Source organism: Neoarius graeffei, chromosome 12 (genome assembly GCF_027579695.1).
Source record: "Neoarius graeffei isolate fNeoGra1 chromosome 12, fNeoGra1.pri, whole genome shotgun sequence".
NCBI lineage: Eukaryota > Metazoa > Chordata > Actinopteri > Siluriformes > Ariidae > Neoarius > Neoarius graeffei.
The window spans coordinates 71442589-71467423 of NC_083580.1; the positions used below are offsets into that span (position 1 = coordinate 71442589).

The window sequence follows — 24835 nt, forward strand, 5'->3', positions numbered from 1 at the left end:
ACTGCTCATCATCAGTGTCGCAGTTCTCAAGATCCGATGAACTGCTGAAATTGAATCGCTGTCCTGAATCGTCTGAAGCGCCATCTCGCAAATCCGCATGCCATCTTGCAACAAGTTTGACCTCCTTAGAGGTCGCCTAAACTGTGGCTGACAGATTTTATCCTGTTTACGGTGGGCGTTCTCACCGTGAAAGAGAAACCAATCAAAACCGAAAGAGTGAAAGTGATTATCATCCTGTTACCATGTGAATAGTGTTTTATGAATGCGTAAGTGGGAGCTCAGTGCCCCGACTCCGGTGTGACTGAGTAAGGTGAAAAAGTTTTTTATGTTTCATTTAATTAAGGTAATTCAAAAAACCTACAGCTCACTTCCTTATAAAACTGCACTTATTGGACCTGAGACTACTATCTTTCTTTTTTTAAAGCAAAAGGTCGTCTCACACCAAATATTGATTTTGTTTGAATTATTGTTACTTACTGTTTATAGTATTTTTATGAGCTCATCAGGCCGTAGGCCAGGCCAGATGAGCTTACGCGATCACACATTGTCCGTCCACAATTTGCAAAAATCGCTACTCCTCTTACAGGATTGATTTAATTTTGTTCAAACTCACATACAATGTTCCCCAGGTGGGTGTGCATAAAAGTTGTCAAGATGGTGGCACCACCTGTCATATTTGCTATTTTATGGGTGTCTGAAATTTTTGGGTGACTCATCACATTAAATGCTACTCTTCGTAAACTGCTAGGACATTTTCACTGAAACTCACCAAGAAGACTCTAAAGACATTCCAACAAGACTTGTTCACCAGATGGCGCCACCTGCCATGGATAAGGCTACAGAGGGGTCATGTGCAGTTTCACAAAAATTGCTGCTACTCCTCCTACAGAAGTGATTGGATTTTGATCAAACTCATAGAATGTTCCCCAGGTTGGTATGTATAAAAAGTTGTCAAGACGGTGGTGCCACCTGTCATATTTAACATTTTATGGGTGTGTGAAAATTTTTGGTGACTCGTCACACCAAACACGACTGTTCATAAACTGCTAGGATGTTTTCACTGAAACTCACCCAGAAGACTCTAAAGACATATACCAACAATAGTTGTTCACCAGGTGGCGCCACCTACCATGGATGCGGCTACACAGGGGTCATATGCAATGTCACAAAAATTGCTTCAGGATTGATCAGATTTCAAACTTGCACACAACAACAGTGGCCGGTATGAGCTACAGCCTTATTGAGGCGATTTTTAAGGTTGAAACATTTCATTTCGTTATTTTTGAACACATTTTAGGTCTACAGCATTTCTTTACATGTGCCTAAGACTTTTGCACAGTACTGTAGATCCAGATCTGGAAATCAGCATTGTATCACTCCTCTATTCCTTTTTTTTTGTTTTGTTTTTTGAAGGTAACCTGTAATTGAAAGTTTTTTCCCTTGGATATACAGTATAAAAGGTTTAATAGTCATTTTTGCCCTCAGAGATCAAAGATAGCTGTGTTTGAGAAGATGTGGTCCTACATGAAGGCTGCAGATCCTTCAGTGTTCGTAAAGACCACCGATGAGGGCGTTGTGAGAGTGCGGAAATCCAAAGGGAAATACGCATATCTGCTGGAGTCCACCATGAACGAATACATCGAACAGCGCAAACCTTGTGATACCATGAAGGTTGGTGGAAACCTGGACTCCAAGGGGTATGGGGTCGCCACTCCTAAAGGTTCTGACTTAAGGTAAAAATGACATACTTACTAACCAGAATGAAATGATGTTTGATTTTTATGTACAGTAATGTCTTATAATCTTAGAGAGATTACCCAGGAAAACATGTGCAACGTTTCCAAATGACACAAAACGACCCTGAACTTAGGTCCTCCTGTAATGATAACCCTGAAAGCTGTTTTCAGCTACAATTTCCTGACTAATCTCTCTACACTTGGATAATTTGGAATATTTGTGACTGTCCTCATCTCTGTTCCTGTCAACAACCACTGTTCATGATCTCTATTTCTATCTCTTGTGTGTCTCATTTTCATATGTTAACATGCCACACTGACGCTCTTCTGTTTATTGATTCCTTCAGGATTCATCTCATGACGTCACTCCATCCCATTTCATCACTACCACGTCAACATGCTGAACATTTTCTTCACAGACATCATGCAGATAGAAACAAAATCGGTAATCCAGCTAACGCATTAACGTTAGCATGGATTTATGTCTCTGAAAAGAGGCAGAAATGTTTTTACTTCATCACAAGGCTTCATTTGTTGACTATTCCTGTCATTCATGTCTCCTCAACAAGTCTTTTTCTTTGTAGTATGCCATTTTCTATCAGATACTGTACTTTCTGGACAAGACGTGTCTGCACTGGAAATCAACACTGTTTTAAAAACAAAATAATGTCGGTTCCCCCCCGATAGGTCTAGTCTAGTTTTGTTAGCGTTCCTGTAGTTCATCACTGTTGTTTCCAGAGTTGAAGCCTTTACTACACTCCTTATATAGAGGTGTACATCAGGACTGGAATCCCATAGGAACAAACAAAAAAGTCTCAGGGGTGGAGCGGATTTTACTTTCGTGCCAGCCGGACTGGGTGGGAGCGTATTTATCTCATTCATTCACTCATCTTCAGGAAGTACTTTATTCTGGGCTGGGTCATGGTGGTTTATTTATTTATTTACTTACTTTTTGAGAAATAGAACCAGCTAATTTCGTCAGATTATGGTGGGGAGGAGCAAATAAACAAAAATAATAATAAATAATATTATATAAGACCTCCTCGATATATGATATATATTTGATATTTGCATATTATCATAGCTTAATGCTTGTTTTTTTATATTTTTAATTTAGATCCTTTATTAGTTTGAATGTATTTGTGACGAGTCTTTGACTTTTTGTACAGATTGATGATAAATAAGGTCATGACTGATTGATTGAGGATTGGTCGGAATTTCTTTTGGAAGATTCAGAGCCTAGCCCTGTGATGACCTGGCAACTTGTCCAGGGTGTACCCCGCCTTTCGCCCGTAGTCAGCTGGGATAGGCTCCAGCTTGCCTGCGACCCTATAGAACAGGATAAAGCGGCTGGAGATGATGAGATGAGATTCAGAGCCTCGTTTATCGATCTTTTTGTAAAGTTGTATGTACATGTTTTTGCATACAGCTAAAAGTTAACTCCTGCCAATGATACAAAAAGTTCAGTAAAGTTTAAACATACATAAAGTACGAAGCACATTCATGGTACATTTGGTGGATTTACATTTAGTGAAAGTCATGAAACTCCATAAAAGGCACAAAAGAGAGCTCAAAAAAAAAAAGCCAACAAAACACCAAATCATTACTAAAGTGCAAAAGAACACCTCTTAACCTGGTGGGTGCCAAATCTTCCAGTATTGCAGTGAGTCCACGAATATAGATCCATGTTAACGGAACCTCCTTTTACGGGGTGCCATTACTTTCCCCCATTCAGTTGAATGGCTAGTCATATTTGTCCTAATTTATAAATTTGCTTGGATTCTTTCTTTCAAGTCAACGACTGTTTAAAAAAAAAAAACACCCTGGGCAGCATGGCTCCATGCCCTTTCATTGTATCGAAATGAAGCCATAACGCCTTTGCTGCAAGTTGGCCTAGTGGTTAGTGTGTTCGCCTCTTGACCGGAAGATTGTGAGTTCTACTTGCGGGCAGGTCATACCAAAGACCATCATAAAAATGGTACCTACTGCCATATGGTGAGGCACACCGCAATACAGACATGAGTAGGGAGTCAAACTCTCGCGGTCACCAAAGGACCAGCTCCCCCACTGTAACCCTAGCTATGTAATAGGCGAGAGGCCGAGGGCCATAGAAACAGAGATTGGCGCCACCCAGTGTGCCTTGTGGCATGGAAAGGACTTTGATTTTGAATTCCTCTGCCATGTTGTCAAATTTGGAGAGAGATTCTACACAGTAGAGATGAGAGTAGAAGTCAGGTACACCTGTTCATTTGGTAGCACCACCACCTTCTCCCAATTCCAAGGTCCAGTGTGTTACCAAGGCTCAATCACTTAATTCCCAAGTGTACCCACACCTTCTTACGGTATAGTAGAATCTTCTTCTTCTTTCAGTTGCTCCCATTAGGGGTCGCCACAGTGGATCCGCATATTTGATTTGGCATAGGGTTTTACACTGGATGCCCTTCCTGATGCAACCCTTCCCAGTCTGTCCGGGCTTGAGACCAGCACTAAGTATGCACTGGTTTGTGTAACCCCACTGGCTGGGTATTTTACTGAACCTTTGGACTGTGGGGGAAACCAGAGCACCCAGAGGAAACCCACAGACATGGAGAGAACACACAAACTCCACACAGAAAGAACCCGGAACCTTCTTGCCGTGAGGTAACAGTGCTAACCACTGCACCACTGTGCCGCCCTTACATTATAGGAGAATAACATTTTCAAAACTAATTTCTGAGGGAAAATGAAGAATGTGTGATATCAGCATGGGGTAAACTAACTGTTCGATTTAGACACTGGAGATAAATGGAAAGATAATTTGGATGAGAAAAGTGACATTGAAAATAGACTATTTTGTCATTGAAACACACGGGGATGGGCGGAGCTACATATTATACCACAGCCAGCCACCAGAGGCACTAGACCTGTGAGACTTTATGCTGTCCATGGTTTTTTTATCCCCCGCTGGCTGAAAGGCCCGATTTTTGGAGGAATTTCACGAAACTTGGTAAAAGGTATTGTTATATGTCGGTAGTTCACACATTTTTATGTTGTTCAATTCGGTCGCATTTTACCAGCGTTTCGGCCCTTGATTAACAACCTTGTACTTTCACAATTTCACGATGGTGTGCTCGCCTTCTAACATCAACAACTCTCACAATTTTTGGACAAATTTCTCGAAGCTTGGCAAAAGGCCTTGTTATATGACAGTAATATGGATATTGTGATTTAATTTCGTTCGTGAAAATTTTACCAGAGTTACAGCCCTTGATTAAATAACTTCTACTTTGACAATTTAATGAGGGTGTACGTTCTTCTGAAATCAACTCCTCTCACAATTTGTGGAGGAATTTCACCAAACTTGGCAAAAGGCTTTGTTATATGATAGTTATACGCAAATTGAAATTTTGTTTAATTTGGGCAGATTTTACCAGAGTTATGCCCTTGATTATTAACAAACTTGTACTTTGGCAATTTCATCAAGGTGTGCTTGCTTTCTGAAATCAACTTCCCTCACAGTTTTTGGAGGAATTTCACGAAACTTGACAGGATTCTTTGTTATATGTTGATAATACGCATACTGTAATTTAATTCAATTCAGTCGTGTTTTACCAGAGTTATGGCACAGTTGCCAGCGGGGGATATTATGCTCTCAGAGCACTCTTGTATAGTCATTGTTTCAAGTTGGAGCAAGTTTCCCAAAAGTTAAATTTATCCACTTGCGTGTGTGCAGTTTATGTAAAAAACAAATCGATGAAAAAGAATCACATTTGTGAAATTTCTTATACGTAAATTTACACAAACACTGGAGCTCTTGTAGTATACAAACATTTTTCTGAACTAACTAGATTTTCATTAATACAATACAACATTTCTGGTAGAAATGCTCCTTGAAGCAAATACATTCTGTCATATCTCGTTTGATAAACGAGGCCCAAAATCCTCACATTACAACGTTTAATTCTGAACTTTTGTGATTCATTCGTGTGACTTTTGTTGATCCAACCAGTCCAGGCTACAGGGCAAAAGACACGTCTTACAGTCTGGAAAGTGCGGTACTTTTTCTTTCTCCTTTCCTCTCTGCCTGTTCCTCTTTCTGCCAAAGCAGTGAATTTCAGAAACAAACGCTCATGAATGTTGGCTTTCTTTTAGTCACCCATAAGCCGACCTCTTTCTCACCCCCCTGTCACACAGAGGGAGGGCTCAGAAAGAGAGGTTTTACTGAGAAAGACACTGTTGCCTGGGAGCAGAGCAGACCCACGGTCTGTTCGCTTTCCTTCCCAGCGGCACTCTCTGCCACGCAGTGGAAGGGCTTCCCTGTAACAGCGCCGAAACAGGGGCACATGAAGACTGGGGAAGGGTGGAGGAGCTGGCGCATTCAAAATGCTTTGGCAAAACTCACGGACCATGCAGGATTTCGGAAAGAATTTGAACTGTTATAACATTTTTGACCACAGCAATCTAAAAAAAAAAAACCCCGACGATCTAACCAGCTTCAATCCAGAGCATTGCTAATGCCTCCTCTTCCCTTCCTAAGAATCCATGTCTTGCTTGGTAAAATCTGATCACACTACATTTTTTTTTTCTGAACATCACACAACACAAGACAACAAAAAGGTCTTGTAGAAACAGGCACACAATCAGATCAGTTTGACTTTTGTTTTATTTTTTATTTATTTATTTATTTTTTTTTTTTTACTTTTTTTAAGATCGACTCACGTTTCATTTCCTACAACCTCTGCCTCGCTGTCCCATTCTCACCACTGACGCTGACCCCGATTATTTTATTATCATTTCAAGAAACCGAGTAAACCTGGCAGTGTTAAAACTGAACGAGCAGGGCCTGTTGGACAAATTGAAAAACAAATGGTGGTACGACAAGGGCGAGTGCGGCAGCGGGGGAGGTGATTCCAAGGTCAGCCCCAGTATGAGCTATCCAGCGGGTAACCACTACGGTGGAGGGGTAACCGGCAACTCCAAACACCCAACTCACTGGCTACACTCGTAGACCCGTACTCATGCGGTATGGGGCTGTACGCTCGAACCAATCTGGATTTGACAATGTATACACTTTGAGAAACTCTCTCTTAAAAGAATTTCTGATTGAATATTTTAATGAGTGTTTCCAGCTTTTGCCGGTTACCCAAAGTGATATAGTAATACACATCTTGCACTAGGGAGAAAGGCAACAAAGCTAGATGGAGTATTAATGCATATCACTTTGGCACTGACACATTATTCAGACTTGTGATTAAGCTATTTTTTTCCCTCTTTTTTTCCAATCTAGCTGTAGCCATGTAGAACACTAGTACATATTTTATAGGTGTGTGCTTACTTAAATGCTGAATAACATAAGATAACATGGGTAATGTTATTTATGTTATTTCCCTGGTTGAAGAATCCCCGTAAACCTAGCGGTGTTGAAGCTCAATGAGCAGGCCGTCTTAGACAAACTGAAAAACAAATGGTGGTACGATAAAGGCGAGTGTGGAAGCAAGGACTCCGGAAGAAAGGTTAGTTCCACATTGGTGCTTTGCCTCACTTTAGTGAACAAGCCTCAGAGCTTAATCAAAACGCCCACTCATCCCCCACCCCCAGTACACAGCAACTGCCTGCGCTCTGTCTCCAATCTGCCCTTTACCTCAACGCAACCAACACACACACACACACAATGCTTTAGACTGTGTCGTTCGTCACTTACGGTAATGACATTCTGAAATACAGTAGGTAGATGCGTGGGAGATAAGCACTTCGGTAAATGGTGCAAATTTTCTCACCATGGAATGTTTAACCCTTATGTACCGTGCTCTCAAAATGACCCAGTGGCCTTCACTGAAATCTACCAGCAAGGAAGCCCAAGCATGGAAAGGGGATTTCTATTTTAATACATTGTTTATACAGAGGTGCCAATATTTATGCTTTAGCTATAGCATTAACGATTTTTGACTTCTTCAACAGTAATACAGGAAATTTCTTGATTAGGAAAGCATGCGTCTGTGCTTTTTCAAATCAGTGATTAGTCTAAATGTGAATAAAATTCGCCTGGCAGAAAAAAAAAAGGTTCATTCAAGGCGAAAGGACGAAGGACGTGAAAAGCGTTCATTTGCTTGTGGTCAAATAAATAAAATACATGAGAATGAATTATGAAAATGAATTCGACTGGACTGCAGGTAGTATTAAAGTAATCAAGGCAGGCCGGTCTGTACATAAATAAATTACAAACACAATAACAATAATTTTGAACAACGACAGAAGAAGCAAAGCATTTGAGAGGGGAGAAAAAGAGGCTTAGAAACAGAATAGAAATTTGGTGACATAATTACCAGATAAGTCAATAAATATCAACGAGAAAGTTACTGTTTCATTTGTTCGATTAAAGAGTCTAGTTCAAGATAACTTTCAAGAATCTTGAAAAGTTTTCCTTTTAAAGCTTTTCTAAAAGAGTTTTTAGACAAGGTTTTTAGATGGGTTGGCAAGGGCGGCTGGTGCATAAGGGCGATTGGGCGACGCACTGCCAAAACGAAAAAAAAATTTTTTTTTTCTTTTTTTAAAACAAACTTTCACCAGCACTGCTCGAGGCCGTTTTAATCTGTCTCTGGGTATCATTGTCCAATCAGGGTGGTCTTGCTTCTAGAGTACCGCCCCTTTTGGGGCAATTTCAGTCACGCTGAAAATCGCCCAAGAGTTCACTGATAGAGTCCCATGTTAATATATTTTTTTTCTCCTGACTGGCACTTCAATGCAATCTCTATGGGTTCCGGGGGGGCTTGCCCTAATGTGCTTACATCACTGCGAAGCGCGGCAAAGTTGCGTTCGATCCGCTCAGTTTCTGAGGTGAGATGGATGCGGAAAGCAATTCAGTGCGGTCCTTAAAAGAAGTTCCATTTAGTCAGCGATCAAATCGAGCTAAATTGGCAACAAAACAAGCTGGACCCCCCTCGACCAAATCTAAACATAAAACAAATTTCGACAAGGGGGGGGGGGATCATATACTCGAGGTTTTACTTCAACATGGTGCCAGCACAAATCCTGGCGAGCTGGCTGTGAGGACGCCTGAGCGGTTTTCTACTCCCCCTGCTTACTTTTCCACCCCGGAGGTGGCTCCACGGACAACACTGCTTGGACGGTCACTGGAGTTTCGGACATGCATCATTTGTCGGAGAAAATAAAAAAACATGAGTCATCAAAGATTCACATGGGCAGCTGCCTGAAATTTTCGGCTTTTGGGAGAGTGAACATTGCTACACAACCGGATGAGGGCTACAGGCTAGCAGTTCGCCGCCACAACGATGAGGTGAGCAAGAACAGGCACATATTAAACCGGCTCATCCAATGCGTGAAATTTTGTGGAGTGTTCGAGTTAGCTCTACGAGGCAAAGACGAAACTGAGGGCTCCAGTCACCGTGGTGTTTTTCTGGGTTTGGTTGACTATTGACTTGCTACCTAGGTCAATTTACTTCAGTCCTGTGGACATTTATGGTCCGTGTAGACATAACGGGGGAAAATTGCCCCCCCTGAAAAAAAATTCAGGAGCCGACACTGTGGGTTGGTATCTCATTCCAGATCTTCACTCCGACATGCAAGAAAGCTTTTTTTCTGAATATTAAGTCTTGAATGTTTTATGTAAAAATCATCAGAGGTTGAGGAACGGGTTCCATAGGAATGGACACTTGAGATTTTAGTAAAAAGCTTCGATATATTTGTTGAAGCGGTATTTGCGTGTACATCATGCATTAAATTGGCGGCAGTTTTGTAAAATTAAAATTCCATTGGTAATAGTTTTGCCTTTAATAAGAGAGGTATCGCGTGTTCCTTTGTTTGGACAAAATAGATAAGACGTAATGCACGATTTTGGAGGACGAGGATTCGATTTAAAAAAGTCTTACATGCATTACCCCAAGAAATTAAACCATACGTTATGTATAGAGTAATGAATGATTGATAAATATTCAGGAGTGTGTGGGTGGGAACAATATGCCTCAGTTTCACGATTAAACCTATTGTCTTACTTATTTTTGTAATCACAGAATCAATATGAGTTTTCCAGGATAAATTCTCATCAATTAATAATCCAAGATATTTAACATGACTTTTGTATTCAAGACTGACACTCTTATTACGTTCATTGTGAAAGAGCGCTCACTTCTTTTGCTTCCTGACGACTTAATCGAGGTCAAACGTGACTTGTGAATTCACGAACCGTGTCTTGAGAGCCAGTAGAAAAAAAGTGCGCAAGACTATCATCTGTGTGGTCGGTAAAAAATGGTGGGTGGGATTAGTCATTATTAAATCACAATCATATCTGACACTTAACGCTACATGACTCGTACGCTTGCCGACGCTGCTGTTACGCAAGCAGTGTGCTGACTAGACTTGCGCACGTACTTGATGTAAATCTAGAGGATTCCGATAGGTGGCAGTGCAAGAAATCATCACGGCGAGAAAACAACAGCCGGTTTCGTTGTGTTTTGAGTTGAGGGAAGAAAGATGCTGAAGATAAAAATTATTTTCAAATAAAAAATTGAAAAAAAAATTATTAAAAATTAAAGATGAATGCGCAAACGCTTCTCTTCCTCGAAGTGTTCATCCATGTTGATCACATCAGACGAGTAAACAACGATGCTAATGTCACGTACCAGAACATGAACACACTGCCACCCCAGTTTTTGCTGGTACTGAAACTTGCGCACGTATCGCGTTAATTAATGATGATGTGCATCAAATGAGCGCTGCGGACACGTGGCAGCCATGATGTGTGTACAGAAACGATCTAAGCTTCAAGTATATTCCGGCCCTTAGACTAAGCCGTGCTGTTTTTTCTTACATCTGACGAAAAATAATTGCCGTGTTCTGCTAGGAATTTCTCGGTAGCATTATTGGCATCTCTGATACTGATAAGAACAGGAAAAAAAACAATTGAAGGTGTTTAAAAATCAGTTAGACAATTGTATTGTATTTGTAGAAGCATAAGAGCTCTAGGGTCAATGGTAAGTCACTGTACATGAGGGTTAAATAGTCTACTTAGAGCTAGTTTTGCGATTTAGACGACGTCTAAGTCGAATGATGATCAAATTTAGCTGCAAATATTAAAAGCATTCGAATTCAAATTCAGATATTAGCACAGTGTCTCTGTATAGTTGATGCCCATTGACTACCAAGTTATATCTCATATAAATGACTATGTAATCAGAGATGGCTACGCTTATTCCTAGAGCTCTATGAACCTGCAGAGTTTTGGTTCCAACCCACTATTATTATTATTATTATTATTATTATTATTATTTCAATGCTTCAGAAGACATTTATTAGATCTGGGCCTAGTTCTGTCACTTAATTAATCATAATACAGGGTGTTTCAAAAAATTTGATATTATTTGAGATGTAAATATCCCAGAAACTACATAGTCCAGGCAAATGAAACTGAGCAGGTGTAATGTTGAGCAATATAAGATTTATTCCTCAAAATTTGAATGAGAAATTCAAAGGTATGTGGATTCCATGAACGATTTCACAAATTTTCAATATGCGCACCGCCTGAGACACGACACACGTCAAGTCGGTAGTCGAGCTCCTGCCAAACACACTGCAGCATGTCTTTGGTAACAGTCTTTTCTGGTAACGGTGCATTTTCAGAGAATTCTCTCAGAACTGCACGCTGCACAGTCTTGTTCGACTCTGTTTGAGCGTACTCTAACACACACAACGCCTTTTCTTTTCCAGTGAATGGCATTTCTATACCGAAAAAGATAAAAACAAAAAACACTAAACGTAAAATTTTGACCCGTTTCCACACATGCTGTTAAAACTTGAGGTCAATTGAACAAGAATTGGCAAAGTTATTAAATTATGAAATTATATCATGTTTTTTTTTTTTTGAAACACCCTGTAAATTTAAGCTAAGGTGATATGTACTAGATTGAGTGAGTAATCATGATCATTCCAGTCAGGTTACTTTGGCCTCTTGATTCGAATAAATGGATTGAGTCAAAATTGTGCACTTACACTACCGTTCAAAAGTTTGGGGTCACCCAGACAATTTTGTGTTTTCCATGAAAAGTCACACTTTTATTTACCACCATAAGTTGTAAAATGAATAGAAAATATAGTCGAGACATTTTTCTGGCCATTTTGAGCATTTAATCGACCCCACAAATGTGATGCTCCAGAAACTCAATCTGCTCAAAGGAAGGTCAGTTTTATAGCTTCTCTAAAGAGCTCAACTGTTTTCAGCTGTGCTAACATGATTGTACAAGGGTTTTCTAATCATCCATTAGCCTTCTGAGGCAATGAGCAAACACATTGTACCATTAGAACACTGGAGTGAGAGTTGCTGGAAATGGGCCTCTATACACCTATGGAGATATTGCACCAAAAACCAGACATTTGCAGCTAGAATAGTCATTTACCACATTAGCAATGTATAGAGTGGATTTCTGATTAGTTTAAAGTGATCTTCATCGAAAAGAACAGTGCTTTTCTTTCAAAAATAAGGACATTTCAAAGTGACCCCAAACTTTTGAACGGTAGTGTATGTTGATTGTAAAGGTCATATTATGTTACACTTGATTTTTTGAAATCAGGTGATTCCAGATTCACCTCGGTGAATTAGGTCGACATTCTGAAAAGGGATTTTTGGGCGGTTCATAAAAGAATGCAAACACTTCAACAACCACACTCTACTCACCTTTCCCCCTCATTTCCCACTCACCCTTTACATCTTCTATCCTCTTATACCTGTCTACCCAGAATTATCTACACTGCAAAAAATGATAGCAAGTGAAAATATCTTGAAAATAGTTGAAACGAGCTCGCATTTCCTATTAGAAGAATACAAGACACCAATTCTGAGATGATTAAACCTAGTTCTAGATTGCAACCAACTTATTCTAAGATGTCTTATCAAGTAAAAATATCTGTCCATGCAGAAAGATAATTCCACTAATATACCGTAATTTTCTCCTCAAATTCAGTTTTCAATTTTTTGCAGTGTACCTGTCTAATTTAATTCACTTTCCCCCCCTACTTCTTTTTTACTGTCCTTACTGGGAATTAAACTCAGGACCTTCTGCTTCAAAGTCCACCACTATGCCACAGAGGACTCAGTTACAACAGAGAAATGAAACATTCCGCCAGATTACCCAACCCTAACCCTAAATCCTAATTCACCATGGTAAATCTAGAATCACCTGATATCAAAAATCACCTGGAACATTTACACTCAGTGACCATTTTATTAGGAAATCAGTGGGACACTGAAAAAAAAATTGGAAAATGTTTTGGTGAGCCTGTACTGACTTACTGTAACCTCAGAGAACTTCCGTGGTCTTCTGCTGTTGTAGCAGAATCTACATCAAGGTTCAATCCGCGATCCATCGGAGATGCTTTTCTGCTCATGAGGGTTGTAAAAAGTGTTTATTTGAGTTACCATAACCTTTCTTTTAGCTTATCCAGACATTCTCCATTGACCTCTCATTCTGTCTTCATACTTGCTGCTCACTGAATGCGTTTAGTTTTTCACACCAGTCTGTGTAAACTCTAGAGACTGTTGTGTATGGGGGGGAAAATCCCAGCAGACCAGTAGTTCTAACCCTCGTTCTTTATATACACAATAATTAAGTTATTCCATGAAATTGAGTCGTACATGAGCTGATAGCTGACGAGGCGCGTAGCACCAAGTTGTCTATAAGCCATGTACAACGAGATTGAGTGGAATAACTGTTTTATTCTATCCACAGTCACTGGATTTTGAGAAACAGAGCATTTTTGTTTTTTTGCAAATTCGATAAATAAAAACTTTATACAAAATGTCCGACAAAATAATTTCCCCTTAGGATGTAAACAAACCGGCGAAATGACAGGAGCAATTTGTGAAAAATGTGATGATGATAATAATTCTTGAAAAATAAATAAAGGATACATTCTTACCATCAAATACTTTCATTCCATATTTTATTGCGTTTTTTGTTTTGTTTTGTTTACGAGTCGAGTTTTTATTTCGTTCTCGGTTTGTTCAGCAACAAACTCTGCCATTTTGTTTTTCTCTACTCATGGGATATGACCCGATATCCTAGTAGTAGTGTAGCCAATCAGAGTGCGTGACTGCTCATATCCAGTGAATGTGGATAGAATAAAATGCATTGCGCTCCTGCCACAGGATTGGATAATTGCATAAACAAGCAAGTGTTCCTAATAAAGTGGTCGGCGACTGTCTATCGAGACATGAAACAACGATCGGTAAATGAACGATGGCTAATTAGAATCCTGCTACTCAAATTGCACATGACATCCTTTCAACAATTCAGCTTTGGCTGTAGTTTCTGAACAACTGAATTTCAACTAAATTTCCGTTTTACAGGGCATGAATGGTGCTCGGGAGAGAATAAAGTGAAAATCTGTGCCTAAGCTGTGTCACAGAATAGTGAGATACCAAATCCAGGTCATGAAATCTTCATATGAGTGCATAACTTATGTTCTGTGCTCTTTCAAGTTGCTATTTCAGTTTCTCATAGATATAGACAGACCAAGAAAGAAAGAAAGAAAGACTTCTGAACTATATATATCTATATGCAGTATAGACACTTCTTACAATAATACCATGGGAGGTGATGGCAGTATGTCTTAATTAGGTCTTCATAACTCATTCCCATGCCAAAGTACATTTTAATTAAAACACTCTATTCATAGCAGAGGCTTATGGCAGTTCTGCCTGTTAAACCTGTTTATTCAGTTTTATCCTTAAAATCACACTGGCTTTTTAACGGAGATCTCAAATCAACCAAAATATGGTGGTTATTAGCAAATTTGAGAATTCCAGATTGGAAATTGGGAACAAGTCAATTGTGCATGTGGCTTGATGAGTCCTCAGCCTCGACTCAGTATCTCATGGAATCAGAATAATTTTATTCAGAATGTACAGTACCAGTCAAAAGTTAGGGCACGCCTTCTAATTCTATGATTTGTCTTGATTTTTATGAATTAAAAGTCACTTCATGTTTTAAAGTAATGATGGATGTCGTTTCTCGTTACGTAGTTGAGTGGTTCTTGACATATTTAACAGTTATTCCACAAAATCAAGTCGTACATGAGCTGATAGCCGACAAGGCGCGTAGCACCGAGTCGGCTATAAGCCATGTACGACGAGATTGAGTGGAATAACTGTTAAAATGGCGGAGCTTGTTGCTGAACCAACCGAGGATGAAATAAAAACTCTACTCGAAAACAAAACCCCAAAAAATACAAAAAAACAACAAAATATTGAATAAAAGTATTTGATGGTAAGAACGTATCTTTTTTTTCAAGAATTATTACTATTATAGAATTTTTCACAAATTGCTCCTGTCCTTTCGCTGGTTTGCTTACATTCTAAGTGGAATTTTTTTTTTCACAAATCTCATCGTACATGGCTTATAGCCAACTCTGTGCTACGCGCCTCGTCGGCTATCAGCTCATGTACGACTCGATTTCGTGGAATAACTGTTTTATTTTATCCACAGTCACTGGAATTTGAGAAACAGAGCATTTTTATTTTTTGCAAATTTGATAAATAAAAACTTTATACACAAAACATCCGACAAAATCATTTCCACTTAGAATGTAAACAAACCGGTGAAATGACAGGAGCAATTTGTGAAAAATGCTATCATAATAATAATAATAACTCTTGAAAAATAAAAAAAAAAGATATTTTCTCACCATCAAATACTTTTATTTCATATTTTGTTTATTTTTTTGTATTTTTCGTGGTTTTGTTTTCGAGTAGAGTTTTTATTTCGTCCTCGGTTGGTTCAGCAACACGCGCCGCCATTTTGTTTTTCTCTACTCATGGTATATGAGCTGATATCCTAGTAGTAGAGTAGCCAATCAGTGTGCAATTGCTCATATCCAGTGAATGTGGATAGAATAATTACCAATATTTACTGAGCCTGAGGTGGGTGATTATTAAAAATATGCATTAAAAAAATTTATTTCAAACTTCAAAAGCTTCATGCAAATAAAGGCGTGGCGCAGACTTGTCACTTATCCACGCCGAGTCACATAAAATACTTTGTTCTGAAATCGATAAAATAAATCACAATTCCACCTTACCTTTGAATAGTTTTAGACCAAACTTCATAGCCTCTTTAGTGCTTTTAGGAACAGCATTTTCTTTCAGCGTTTGTAATTCTTCCTCACTTACGGTGATGAAGCGATTGGCCGCCGTTTTGCTGAGTCACTCGAGGTGATTATTGAGAAATAGTCTGAATTTCTCGACCAATCAGCATGTGCGATTTTCTATAATCACCTGCGTATTTATACTAAATATAAATTACTACAGTTGTGGATGGAATATGGCTATTTACTGTATTTTTTTATTATTTACTATTTAGTGTTTATCTCAAACACATTAAGAAGGCAAGAAACTTGCCCACTAATTACCTTTTGACGAGGCACAGCTGTTAATTGAAAAGCGTTCCAGGTGATGACCTCATGAAGCTGGTTAAGAGAATGCCAATAGTGTACAAAGCATCATCAAGGTAAACGCTGGATACTCTGAAGAATCTAAAATATCAAACATATTTTGTTTGACACTTTTTTTTTTACCACATAATTCCATATATGTTCCAGATGTTATTTCATAGTTTTGATGATGTCTTCAGTATTGTTCTACAATGTAGAAAAGAGTCACAATGAGTAGGGGTGTACAAACTTTTGACTGGCAATAGATTTACATTTTCTGTCGTTTAACCACAACACCGATACGTTCAACACGGTTTACAACACACGCATTACAGACAACACACAATTACGTACTATCTTAATAATAATAATAATAGTAATAATACAATTTCAGCTACAACCCCGATTCCAAAAAAGTTGCGACAAAGTACAAATTGTAAATAAAAACGGAATGCAATGATGTGGAAGTTTCAAAATTCCATATTTTATTCAGAATAGAACATAGATGACATATCAAATGTTTAAACTGAGAAAATGTATCATTTAAAGAGAAAAATTAGGTGATTTTAAATTTCATGACAACAACACATCTCAAAAAAGTTGGGACAAGGCCATGTTTACCACTGTGAGACATCCCCTTTTCTCTTTACAACAGTCTGTAAACGTCTGGGGACTGAGGAGAAAAGTTGCTCAAGTTTAGGGATAGGAATGTTAACCCATTCTTGTCTAATGTAGGATTCTAGTTGCTCAACTGTCTTAGGTCTTTTTTGTCGTATCTTCCATTTTATGATGCGCCAAATGTTTTCTATGGGTGAAAGATCTGGACTGCAGGCTGGCCAGTTCAGTACCCGGACCCTTCTTCTACGCAGCCATGATGCTGTAATTGATGCAGTATGTGGTTTGGCATTGTCATGTTGGAAAATGCAAGGTCTTCCCTGAAAGAGACGTCGTCTGGATGGGAGCATATGTTGCTCTAGAACCTGGATATACCTTTCAGCATTGATGGTGTCTTTCCAGATGTGTAAGCTGCCCATGCCACACGCACTAATGCAACCCCATACCATCAGAGATGCAGGCTTCTGAACTGAGCGCTGATAACAACTTGGGTCGTCCTTCTCCTCTTTAGTCCGAATGACACGGCGTCCCTGATTTCCATAAAGAACTTCAAATTTTGATTCATCTGACCACAGAACAGTTTTCCACTTTGCCACAGTCCATTTTAAATGAGTCTTGGCCCAGAGAAGACGTCTGCGCTTCTGGATCGTGTTTAGATACGGCTTCTTCTTTGAACTATAGAGTTTTAGCTGGCAACGGCGGATGGCACAGTGAATTGTGTTCACAGATAATGTTCTCTGGAAATATTCCTGAGCCCATTTTGTGATTTCCAATACAGAAGCATGCCTGTATGTGATGCAGTGCCGTCTAAGGGCCCGAAGATCACGGGCACCCAGTATGGTTTTCCGGCCTTGACCCTTACGCACAGAGATTCTTCCAGATTCTCTGAATCTTTTGATGATATTATGCACTGTAGATGATGATATGTTCAAACTTTGCAATTTTACACTGTCGAACTCCTTTCTGATATTGCTCCACTATTTGTCAGCGCAGAATTAGGGGGATTGGTGATCCTCTTCCCATCTTTACTTCTGAGAGCCGCTGCCACTCCAAGATGCTCTTTTTATACCCAGTCATGTTAATGACCTATTGCCAATTGACCTAATGAGTTGCAATTTGGTCCTCCAGCTGTTCCTTTTTTGTACCTTTAACTTTTCCAGCCTCTTATTGCCCCTGTCCCAACTTTTTTGAGATGTGTTGCTGTCATGAAATTTCAAATGAGCCAATATTTGGCATGAAATTTCAAAATGTCTCACTTTCGACATTTGATATGTTGTCTATGTTCTATTGTGAATACAATATCAGTTTTTGAGATTTGTAAATTATTGCATTCCGTTTTTATTTACAATTTGTACTTTGTCCCAACTTTTTTGGAATTGGGGTTGTACATTAAATTATATTTTAACACTATAAAAATAGCACACTGATTCTAAGGATGATTTTACACATCTACTGGTCAAATCAGGCTCAGGGAAATTGCTGTTTGTTTGTTTGTTTGTTTGTTATTTGGTTTGGTTTCACACATGATTAAATGGAGCAAAAAGTTGGCTGAGGAGCCCCTATGTGTAAGGCTGAAAACATACCGTATTCATAACACTTTCATTCAGTGGTCAGAGACATGGAGATGGAACCAATAGCCTTAAAAAAAAAAAAACCCTAAAGGAAACAAATATTTCCACCATTTCAGGTTTAAGAGGAGTACATGACAGAAGAAGAACATTTCCAGATGTGCCGTCAAAACGGTTTGCCTGCAACCACAAAACTCAGGGTTTATGTTCTCTTTTTGTTTGTCAATCCAAATAGCCATAAAGCACCATGAAAGCATCCTAACAGTGTGATCTGATCTCGCTCCCAAGCAGGTTTGAACTTCTTGTTCTGATAACAGTTTCAAGGAAAAGAAAAATCCAGGATTGTATCAAACCATCAGTGGTTCAGTGTGGCTAACTCAGTAATCCGTGTACAAAGAAACAGGGCCAGGGTGTGTCAGATACACGCTTGAACTCAACTCTGCAGGGTTCTGCAGCTCCAGGGGCAGGTTTGGGCAGCCATGCTTAAATTATTCACCGAGTTCTAATGTCAAAGCCTGTGAAGCTTAATAGGTGTGCTGTTATTAATCACAGTCCTGTAGTCTATTCAAGTCTGATCATCATTTAGGATCACATCTATCCACAGACGAGTAATTGACAGTTTGGAGAGTAATGCGTAGCTGTGAAATCCCTGTCACTTGATTGCTTTTCCCCCAGGGAGATCGGCAATGCTATTTATCCTTGTCCATGTTTTATAGTGCCTCGCGTAAGTATTCACCCCTCTTACACTTTTTCACATTTTGTTCACTCGACTGGACTTAATTGGAATTATATACCATCTGCACAAAATAGCTTATAAGATCAAAGTTGGAAGAAAAATTGATATCGTTTGAAGAATATTTACAAATAAAAAGGTAGAAATTAAGATCACACAAGTACAGGATCCTGCCCAGTTTCTGTGAAACATCTTAAATTAGTGCTGCTGCAAAAACCAGCCATTACATCACACACTCTTCTCCAGAGCGACATACAACATACCCAGAGGAGCCTGGAGAGCAGTTTGGGTTAGGTGTGTTGTTTAAGGGCACTTCAGCCATTCCTGTTGGTCAAGGGAATCAAACCAGCAACCTTTCAGTCCCAGAGCTGCTTCTCTAACCATTAGGCCATGGCTTCTATGAAATATTATTATCAGCTGTGAAGTCAGGAGCTGCTTGCTGGCAGCGCCAATCACAAAAACTCAGCTGGATTATGGAATTTTAAGTGATTCTGAAATAATTCACAGTAAACAGTCACAGTATACAGACATTTAAAATATCAGTTGTCTAATGTACACACACTGATATTTTCCGTGTTAATTAGTGTTTGAATGTGTCTGAGAGCTGAAAAAACAGCGTATTTGATCACTTCCTAATTATCATCATCAATAAAAGTGTGTGTGTGTGTGTATATATATATATATATATATATATATATATATATATATATATATATATATATATATATATAATGTGTGTATACACACACACACACATTAGAAGTCACATGATGAACTACAAGTGGATAGAAACTTGTTCCTGGAATACCAAGGAGCTATGATAAAAGTACGGCTAAAAGTATGTTGACACACAAGCATCACAATCACCAAAATCATATGAACTGTTGTGTTGTGTCCCCCCCCGCCCCAATTTGCTGCTATAACAGACATACTCATATGGGTGTGATGGTCAGGTGTCCACAAACCTTTGGCCATATAATGTATTCTGGGAAAGATCTGGAAAAGTATCAGTAATGGTTAATTTATATTTAAAAAAAAAAAATTTAAATCCCAAACTTTGAACATCCTACATATCTAAATGAAGGAATATGACACAAGAAACCATCCACCAAAAGTTAGTGATCAGATAAGAAGGGCAATAATCTGAGAAGCAACCACTTCAGTCCTCTGAGCTATTTTGTGTAGATTCATGATATATAATCGCAATTGTTTCCATTTCACTTCCATACAAAATGTCAGAAAGTTCAAGGGGGGTGAATACTTATGCCAGCCTTTGTAAAAGCAACGTGCATGCTGTTGGATGAGACCGCAGTATGGTCCGAAAAACCCATGCATGCCACTGATTTCTGCTGCCCCAGTGTAATGTCATGGCCACCATCATGGGGACAGAGAAAGTGCTGACAGGCCATAGCTTACGTATGAGACATGAAACAGTGTGCTGTAACTCCCAATTCCCAAGTCTTATAGAACGATTCCTCTCACCTATGCACTTCAAACGTAGAGGCTGCTTAAAATGTAAAATGGAGAGATGTATTTACTTGTTTCTGTGATCGACTTTTTTTTTATCTAAGTGTGCAGAAAGAATAAATAGATGAACCTGTCATGTTCTGGAGAGTGATATGTGTTATTCCAGCTTGTGGCTTGTGCATGAGTCTGTCTGCATGCTTACTAGATGTTTACTGGATCGTTTTATTACTGCTAGTTATTTATTCAAATGTGTAAATATTAAATTGTACGGATTGAAAGCAGTATGTATTATATTGTCGTATATTACTACTCTATTGTGTCTCAAAACAATAGGGTCATGTCCTGTATTATGTTATGTATTTATGGATTATTTCCTAGCCCCAGTCAGAGACGTGTACTTTAGTGAATGCATGTGTGTATCTGTGTTTGTGTGTGTGTGTGTGCATGTGAGTGTCACAGAGTGTGCTGTACTGTACATGTATTAGATGGTGATTGTATTTTCTGTGCTGTTCAGGATAAAACCAGCGCCCTGAGCCTCAGTAATGTGGCCGGGGTTTTCTACATCCTGATTGGAGGATTGGGGCTGGCCATGCTGGTGGCTTTGGTCGAGTTCTGTTACAAGTCCAGGATCCAGTCTCGGAGAATGAAGGTGTGTAAAGAATACGGTGTAAATAAGAATGTTTGTTTATTCATGCTAATCATGTGGCAGCTGCGCAGTGAATCAAGTCATGCAATTACAGTGAGAACTGGCTTATCGGAAAAAAAATATATACAATATGGAGAATTAAAGAACAGGAAATAATTTTCCAGTCTTCAGCTGTCCCGTTTCATTGAGGCAGTGCCCACTGTTGTCTCATATTCCTATTTTTGCCTGACAACCTATTTACTAGAACCTAATGTGGGCTGTCGTAGCCCAGCTGCCTCAAGGTTCAAAGTGTTATGCATTTTGATATGCTTTTCTGCTCACCATGGCTGTAATGAGTCGTTATTTAAGTTATCACAGCCTTCCTGTCAGCTCCTCTAAATGTCCAGAACTGACCTTCACTGGATAGTTTTCCTTTTTGACATCATTCTGAATAAATTTTAGACTGTGGGGTGTGTGTGTGTGTGTGTGTGTGTGTGTGAGAAAATCCCAGCTCAGTAGATTCTGAAATACTCAAACTAGACCATCTGGAACTAACGATCTAACTAACATGGTCAAAATATTTGAGATTATTATTCTTATTTATTTATCTGTTTATTTATGTATTTATTTACCTTTTGACGTTTAATGTGAAGCTCTTGACCTGTATCTGCCTGTCCCCAGACCACCACACGCATCATAACAATTATTAGTGATATAGCCAATATTTATGGAAATCCCTTTATCAGCTTGGGGATCCTTCTAACAGCAGGTGTGTGTGTGTGTGTGTGCCCAGCTAGATGTGTTAATTTAACACACCGGTAATGTGACAGGGCCTATAATCACCTTTCATATTTACAAAGAGAACACATTTTAATATTAATGTTTACCTTCTTAATGTCAGGCTAAAATTATTGTTGTGTTATTATACTTTTTTTTTTTTTAAGGAAACCTGAACATAATTTCTGGAATATGAATGAAAGGGGGTGGCACGGTGGTGTAGTGGTTAGCGCTGTCGCCTCATAGCAAGAAGGTCCTGGGTTCGAGCCCCGGGGCCGGCGAGGGCCTTTCTGTGTGGAGTTTGCATGTTGTCTGTGTGGAGTTTGCATGTTGTCTGCGTGGGTTTCCTCCGGGTGCTCCGGTTTCCCCCACAGTCCAAAGACATGCAGGTTAGGTTAACTGGTGACTCTAAATTGACCGTAGGTGTGAGTGTGAATGGTTGTCTGTGTCTATGTGTCAGCCCTGTGATGACCTGGCGACTTGTCCAGGGTGTACCCCGCCTTTTGCCCGTAGTCAGCTGGGATAGGCTCCAGCTTGCCTGCGACCCTGTAGAAGGAATAAAGCGGCTAGAGATAATGAGATGAGATGAATGAAAGGGAACTCGAGAAAGTTAGATGAGGCTTCTTTATACTTTAGTACCTAGCCACATTAACCGGCCGCCCTACTGCTGCAATTCTGGCCAAGTCAACCAAAGCATAGTTCGCCTCAAGCCTGGATCGGGTACAGCAGTGACAATGACCTAGCCACACTGCTAACCAAGCTAATAGCTATTGCCAAAAACAGTAGCAAATGTTGCTGGCAAACTTGCTTACATTAGGTTAACTGTTACATTTTGGAAAGCATTAGCCATGTTTCCTAGCAAAGGTGCTTATATTAGTTTGTAAAGCATTAGCCAAGGTTGCTAGCAAACCTTCTTATATATTAGGCTGACTGTTATAGTTTGTAGAGCATTAGCCAAGGTTGCTAGCAAAGGTGCTTACATTAGTTTGTAAAGCATTAGCCAAGGTTGCTAGCAAAGGTGCTTACATTAGTTTGTAAAGCATTAGCCAAGGTTGCTAGCAAACCTTCTTATATATTAGGCTGACTGTTACAATTTGTAAAGCATTAGCCAAGGTTGCTAGCAAAGGTGCTTATATTAGTTTGTAAAGCATTAGCCAAGGTTGCTAGCAAACCTTCTTATATATTAGGTTAACTGTTACAGTTTGTAAAGTATTAGCCAAGGATGCTAGCAAAGTTGCTTACGCTACTTGGTAAAGCATTAGCCAAGGTTGCTAGCAAATATTCTTCTATATTAGGCTGACTGTTACAGTTTGTAAACCATTAGCCAACATCACTAGCAAATGTGTTTACATTAGTTTGTAAAGCATTAGCTAAGGTTGCTAGCAAAGTTGCTTACGTTACTTGGTAAAGCATTAGCTAAGGTTTCTAGCAAACATTCTTGTATATTAGGCTAACTGTTACAGTTTGTAAACCATTAGCCAAGTTTGCTAGCAAGGGAGCTGACATTAGTATGTAAACCATTAGCCAAAGTTGCTAGGAAACATTCTTGTATATTAGCCTAACTGTTACAGTTTGTAAAGTGTTATCCAAGGTCGCTAGCAAAGGTGTTTACAATAGTTTGTAAAGCATTAGCCAAACATTCTTGTATATTAGGCTCAGTGTTGTAGTCGAGTCACTAAACCTTGAGTCCGAGTCCAGTCTCGAGTCCCCAGTGTTCAAGTCTGAGTCAAGTCCAAGTCATTTATAAAAAAAAAACAAAAACAAAAAACCCCAAAAAAGAGTCAAGTCCAGTATTGATCCGAGTCGAGTCCAAATCAAGACTCCACCCGCACCCTTTGATGGTGGCTGTTTTAGTGCCATTAACATCAGTCTGTTCCTGAACAGGTGAATGTGCTTCTCTTTGTCAGGGAGTGTGAAGTATTCTGTCAGAGATGGATGTAAGTGCAGAAAGTGTGTTTATTAATACAAGTGAAGACGGTAAACAATCCAGAACGGCAGGCAAAATCGTAAAACAGTGAAACAGGCAATAGGTCGAGCGAGGCACATACAGGCTATCGTAGACTCGGCAGGATCAAAGACAAGAAACAGGAAATCAGGGATCAGGAAACCAAACAAGGAAATAAGGCTCGGTAGTGTGTCAGCAACGCAACTCAATACTTCGCAAAGTAAGTGTGTTTTCACAGTTTTTATATTGGTGCACTGATTGCGCCTTAATCCTGTGCAGATGCGAGTCGTTTATGGTGTGCACGCAAGTCCACTTGGTGCATGCGCTGTCCAGAGCACACCCAAGAGTCTCTCTGATGCACGCACCAAGGCGCACAGGTGTGACACTCTTGCATGAAATTAGTACAAAAATTCATGTAGATATACACTACCGTTCAAAAGTTTGGGGTCACCCAGACAATTTTGTGTTTTCCATGAAAAGTCACACTTTTATTTACCACCATAAGTTGTAAAATGAATAGAAAATATAGTCAAGACATTTTTCTGGCCATTTTGAGCATTTAATCGACCCCACAAATGTGATGCTCCAGAAACTCAATCTGCTCAAAGGAAGGTCAGTTTTATAGCTTCTCTAAAGAGCTCAACTGTTTTCAGCTGTGCTAACATGATCGTACAAGGGTTTTCTAATCATCCATTAGCCTTCTGAGGCAATGAGCAAACACATTGTACCATTAGAACACTGGAGTGAGAGTTGCTGGAAATGGGCCTCTATACACCTATGGAGATATTGCACCAAAAACCAGACATTTGCAGCTAGAATAGTCATTTACCACATTAGCAATGTATAGAGTGGATTTCTGATTACTTTAAAGTGATCTTCATTGAAAAGAACAGTGCTTTTCTTTCAAAAATAAGGACATTTCAAAGTGACCCCAAACTTTTGAACGGTAGTGTA

The 24835-nt window shown here is 39.3% G+C and overlaps 1 protein-coding gene across 2 annotated transcripts in view; it reads left to right on the forward strand.

Annotated features, from left to right (window-relative positions):
• The window catches only part of gria1b (glutamate receptor, ionotropic, AMPA 1b), a 190440-nt gene that overhangs the window by 162010 nt on the left and 3595 nt on the right, over positions 1-24835 (forward strand). Inside the window, exons 13-16 of one of the 2 annotated variants that reach the window (XM_060936358.1) lie at positions 1486-1733; positions 7114-7228; positions 21049-21183; positions 23884-23904. In XM_060936358.1, the coding sequence (XP_060792341.1) occupies positions 1486-1733; positions 7114-7228; positions 21049-21183; positions 23884-23904 (519 nt within the window). Of the gene's footprint in view, positions 1-1485; positions 1734-6515; positions 6631-7113; positions 7229-21048; positions 21184-23883; positions 23905-24835 lie in introns of both variants that reach the window. The other variant, XM_060936357.1, reaches the window with a different exon arrangement.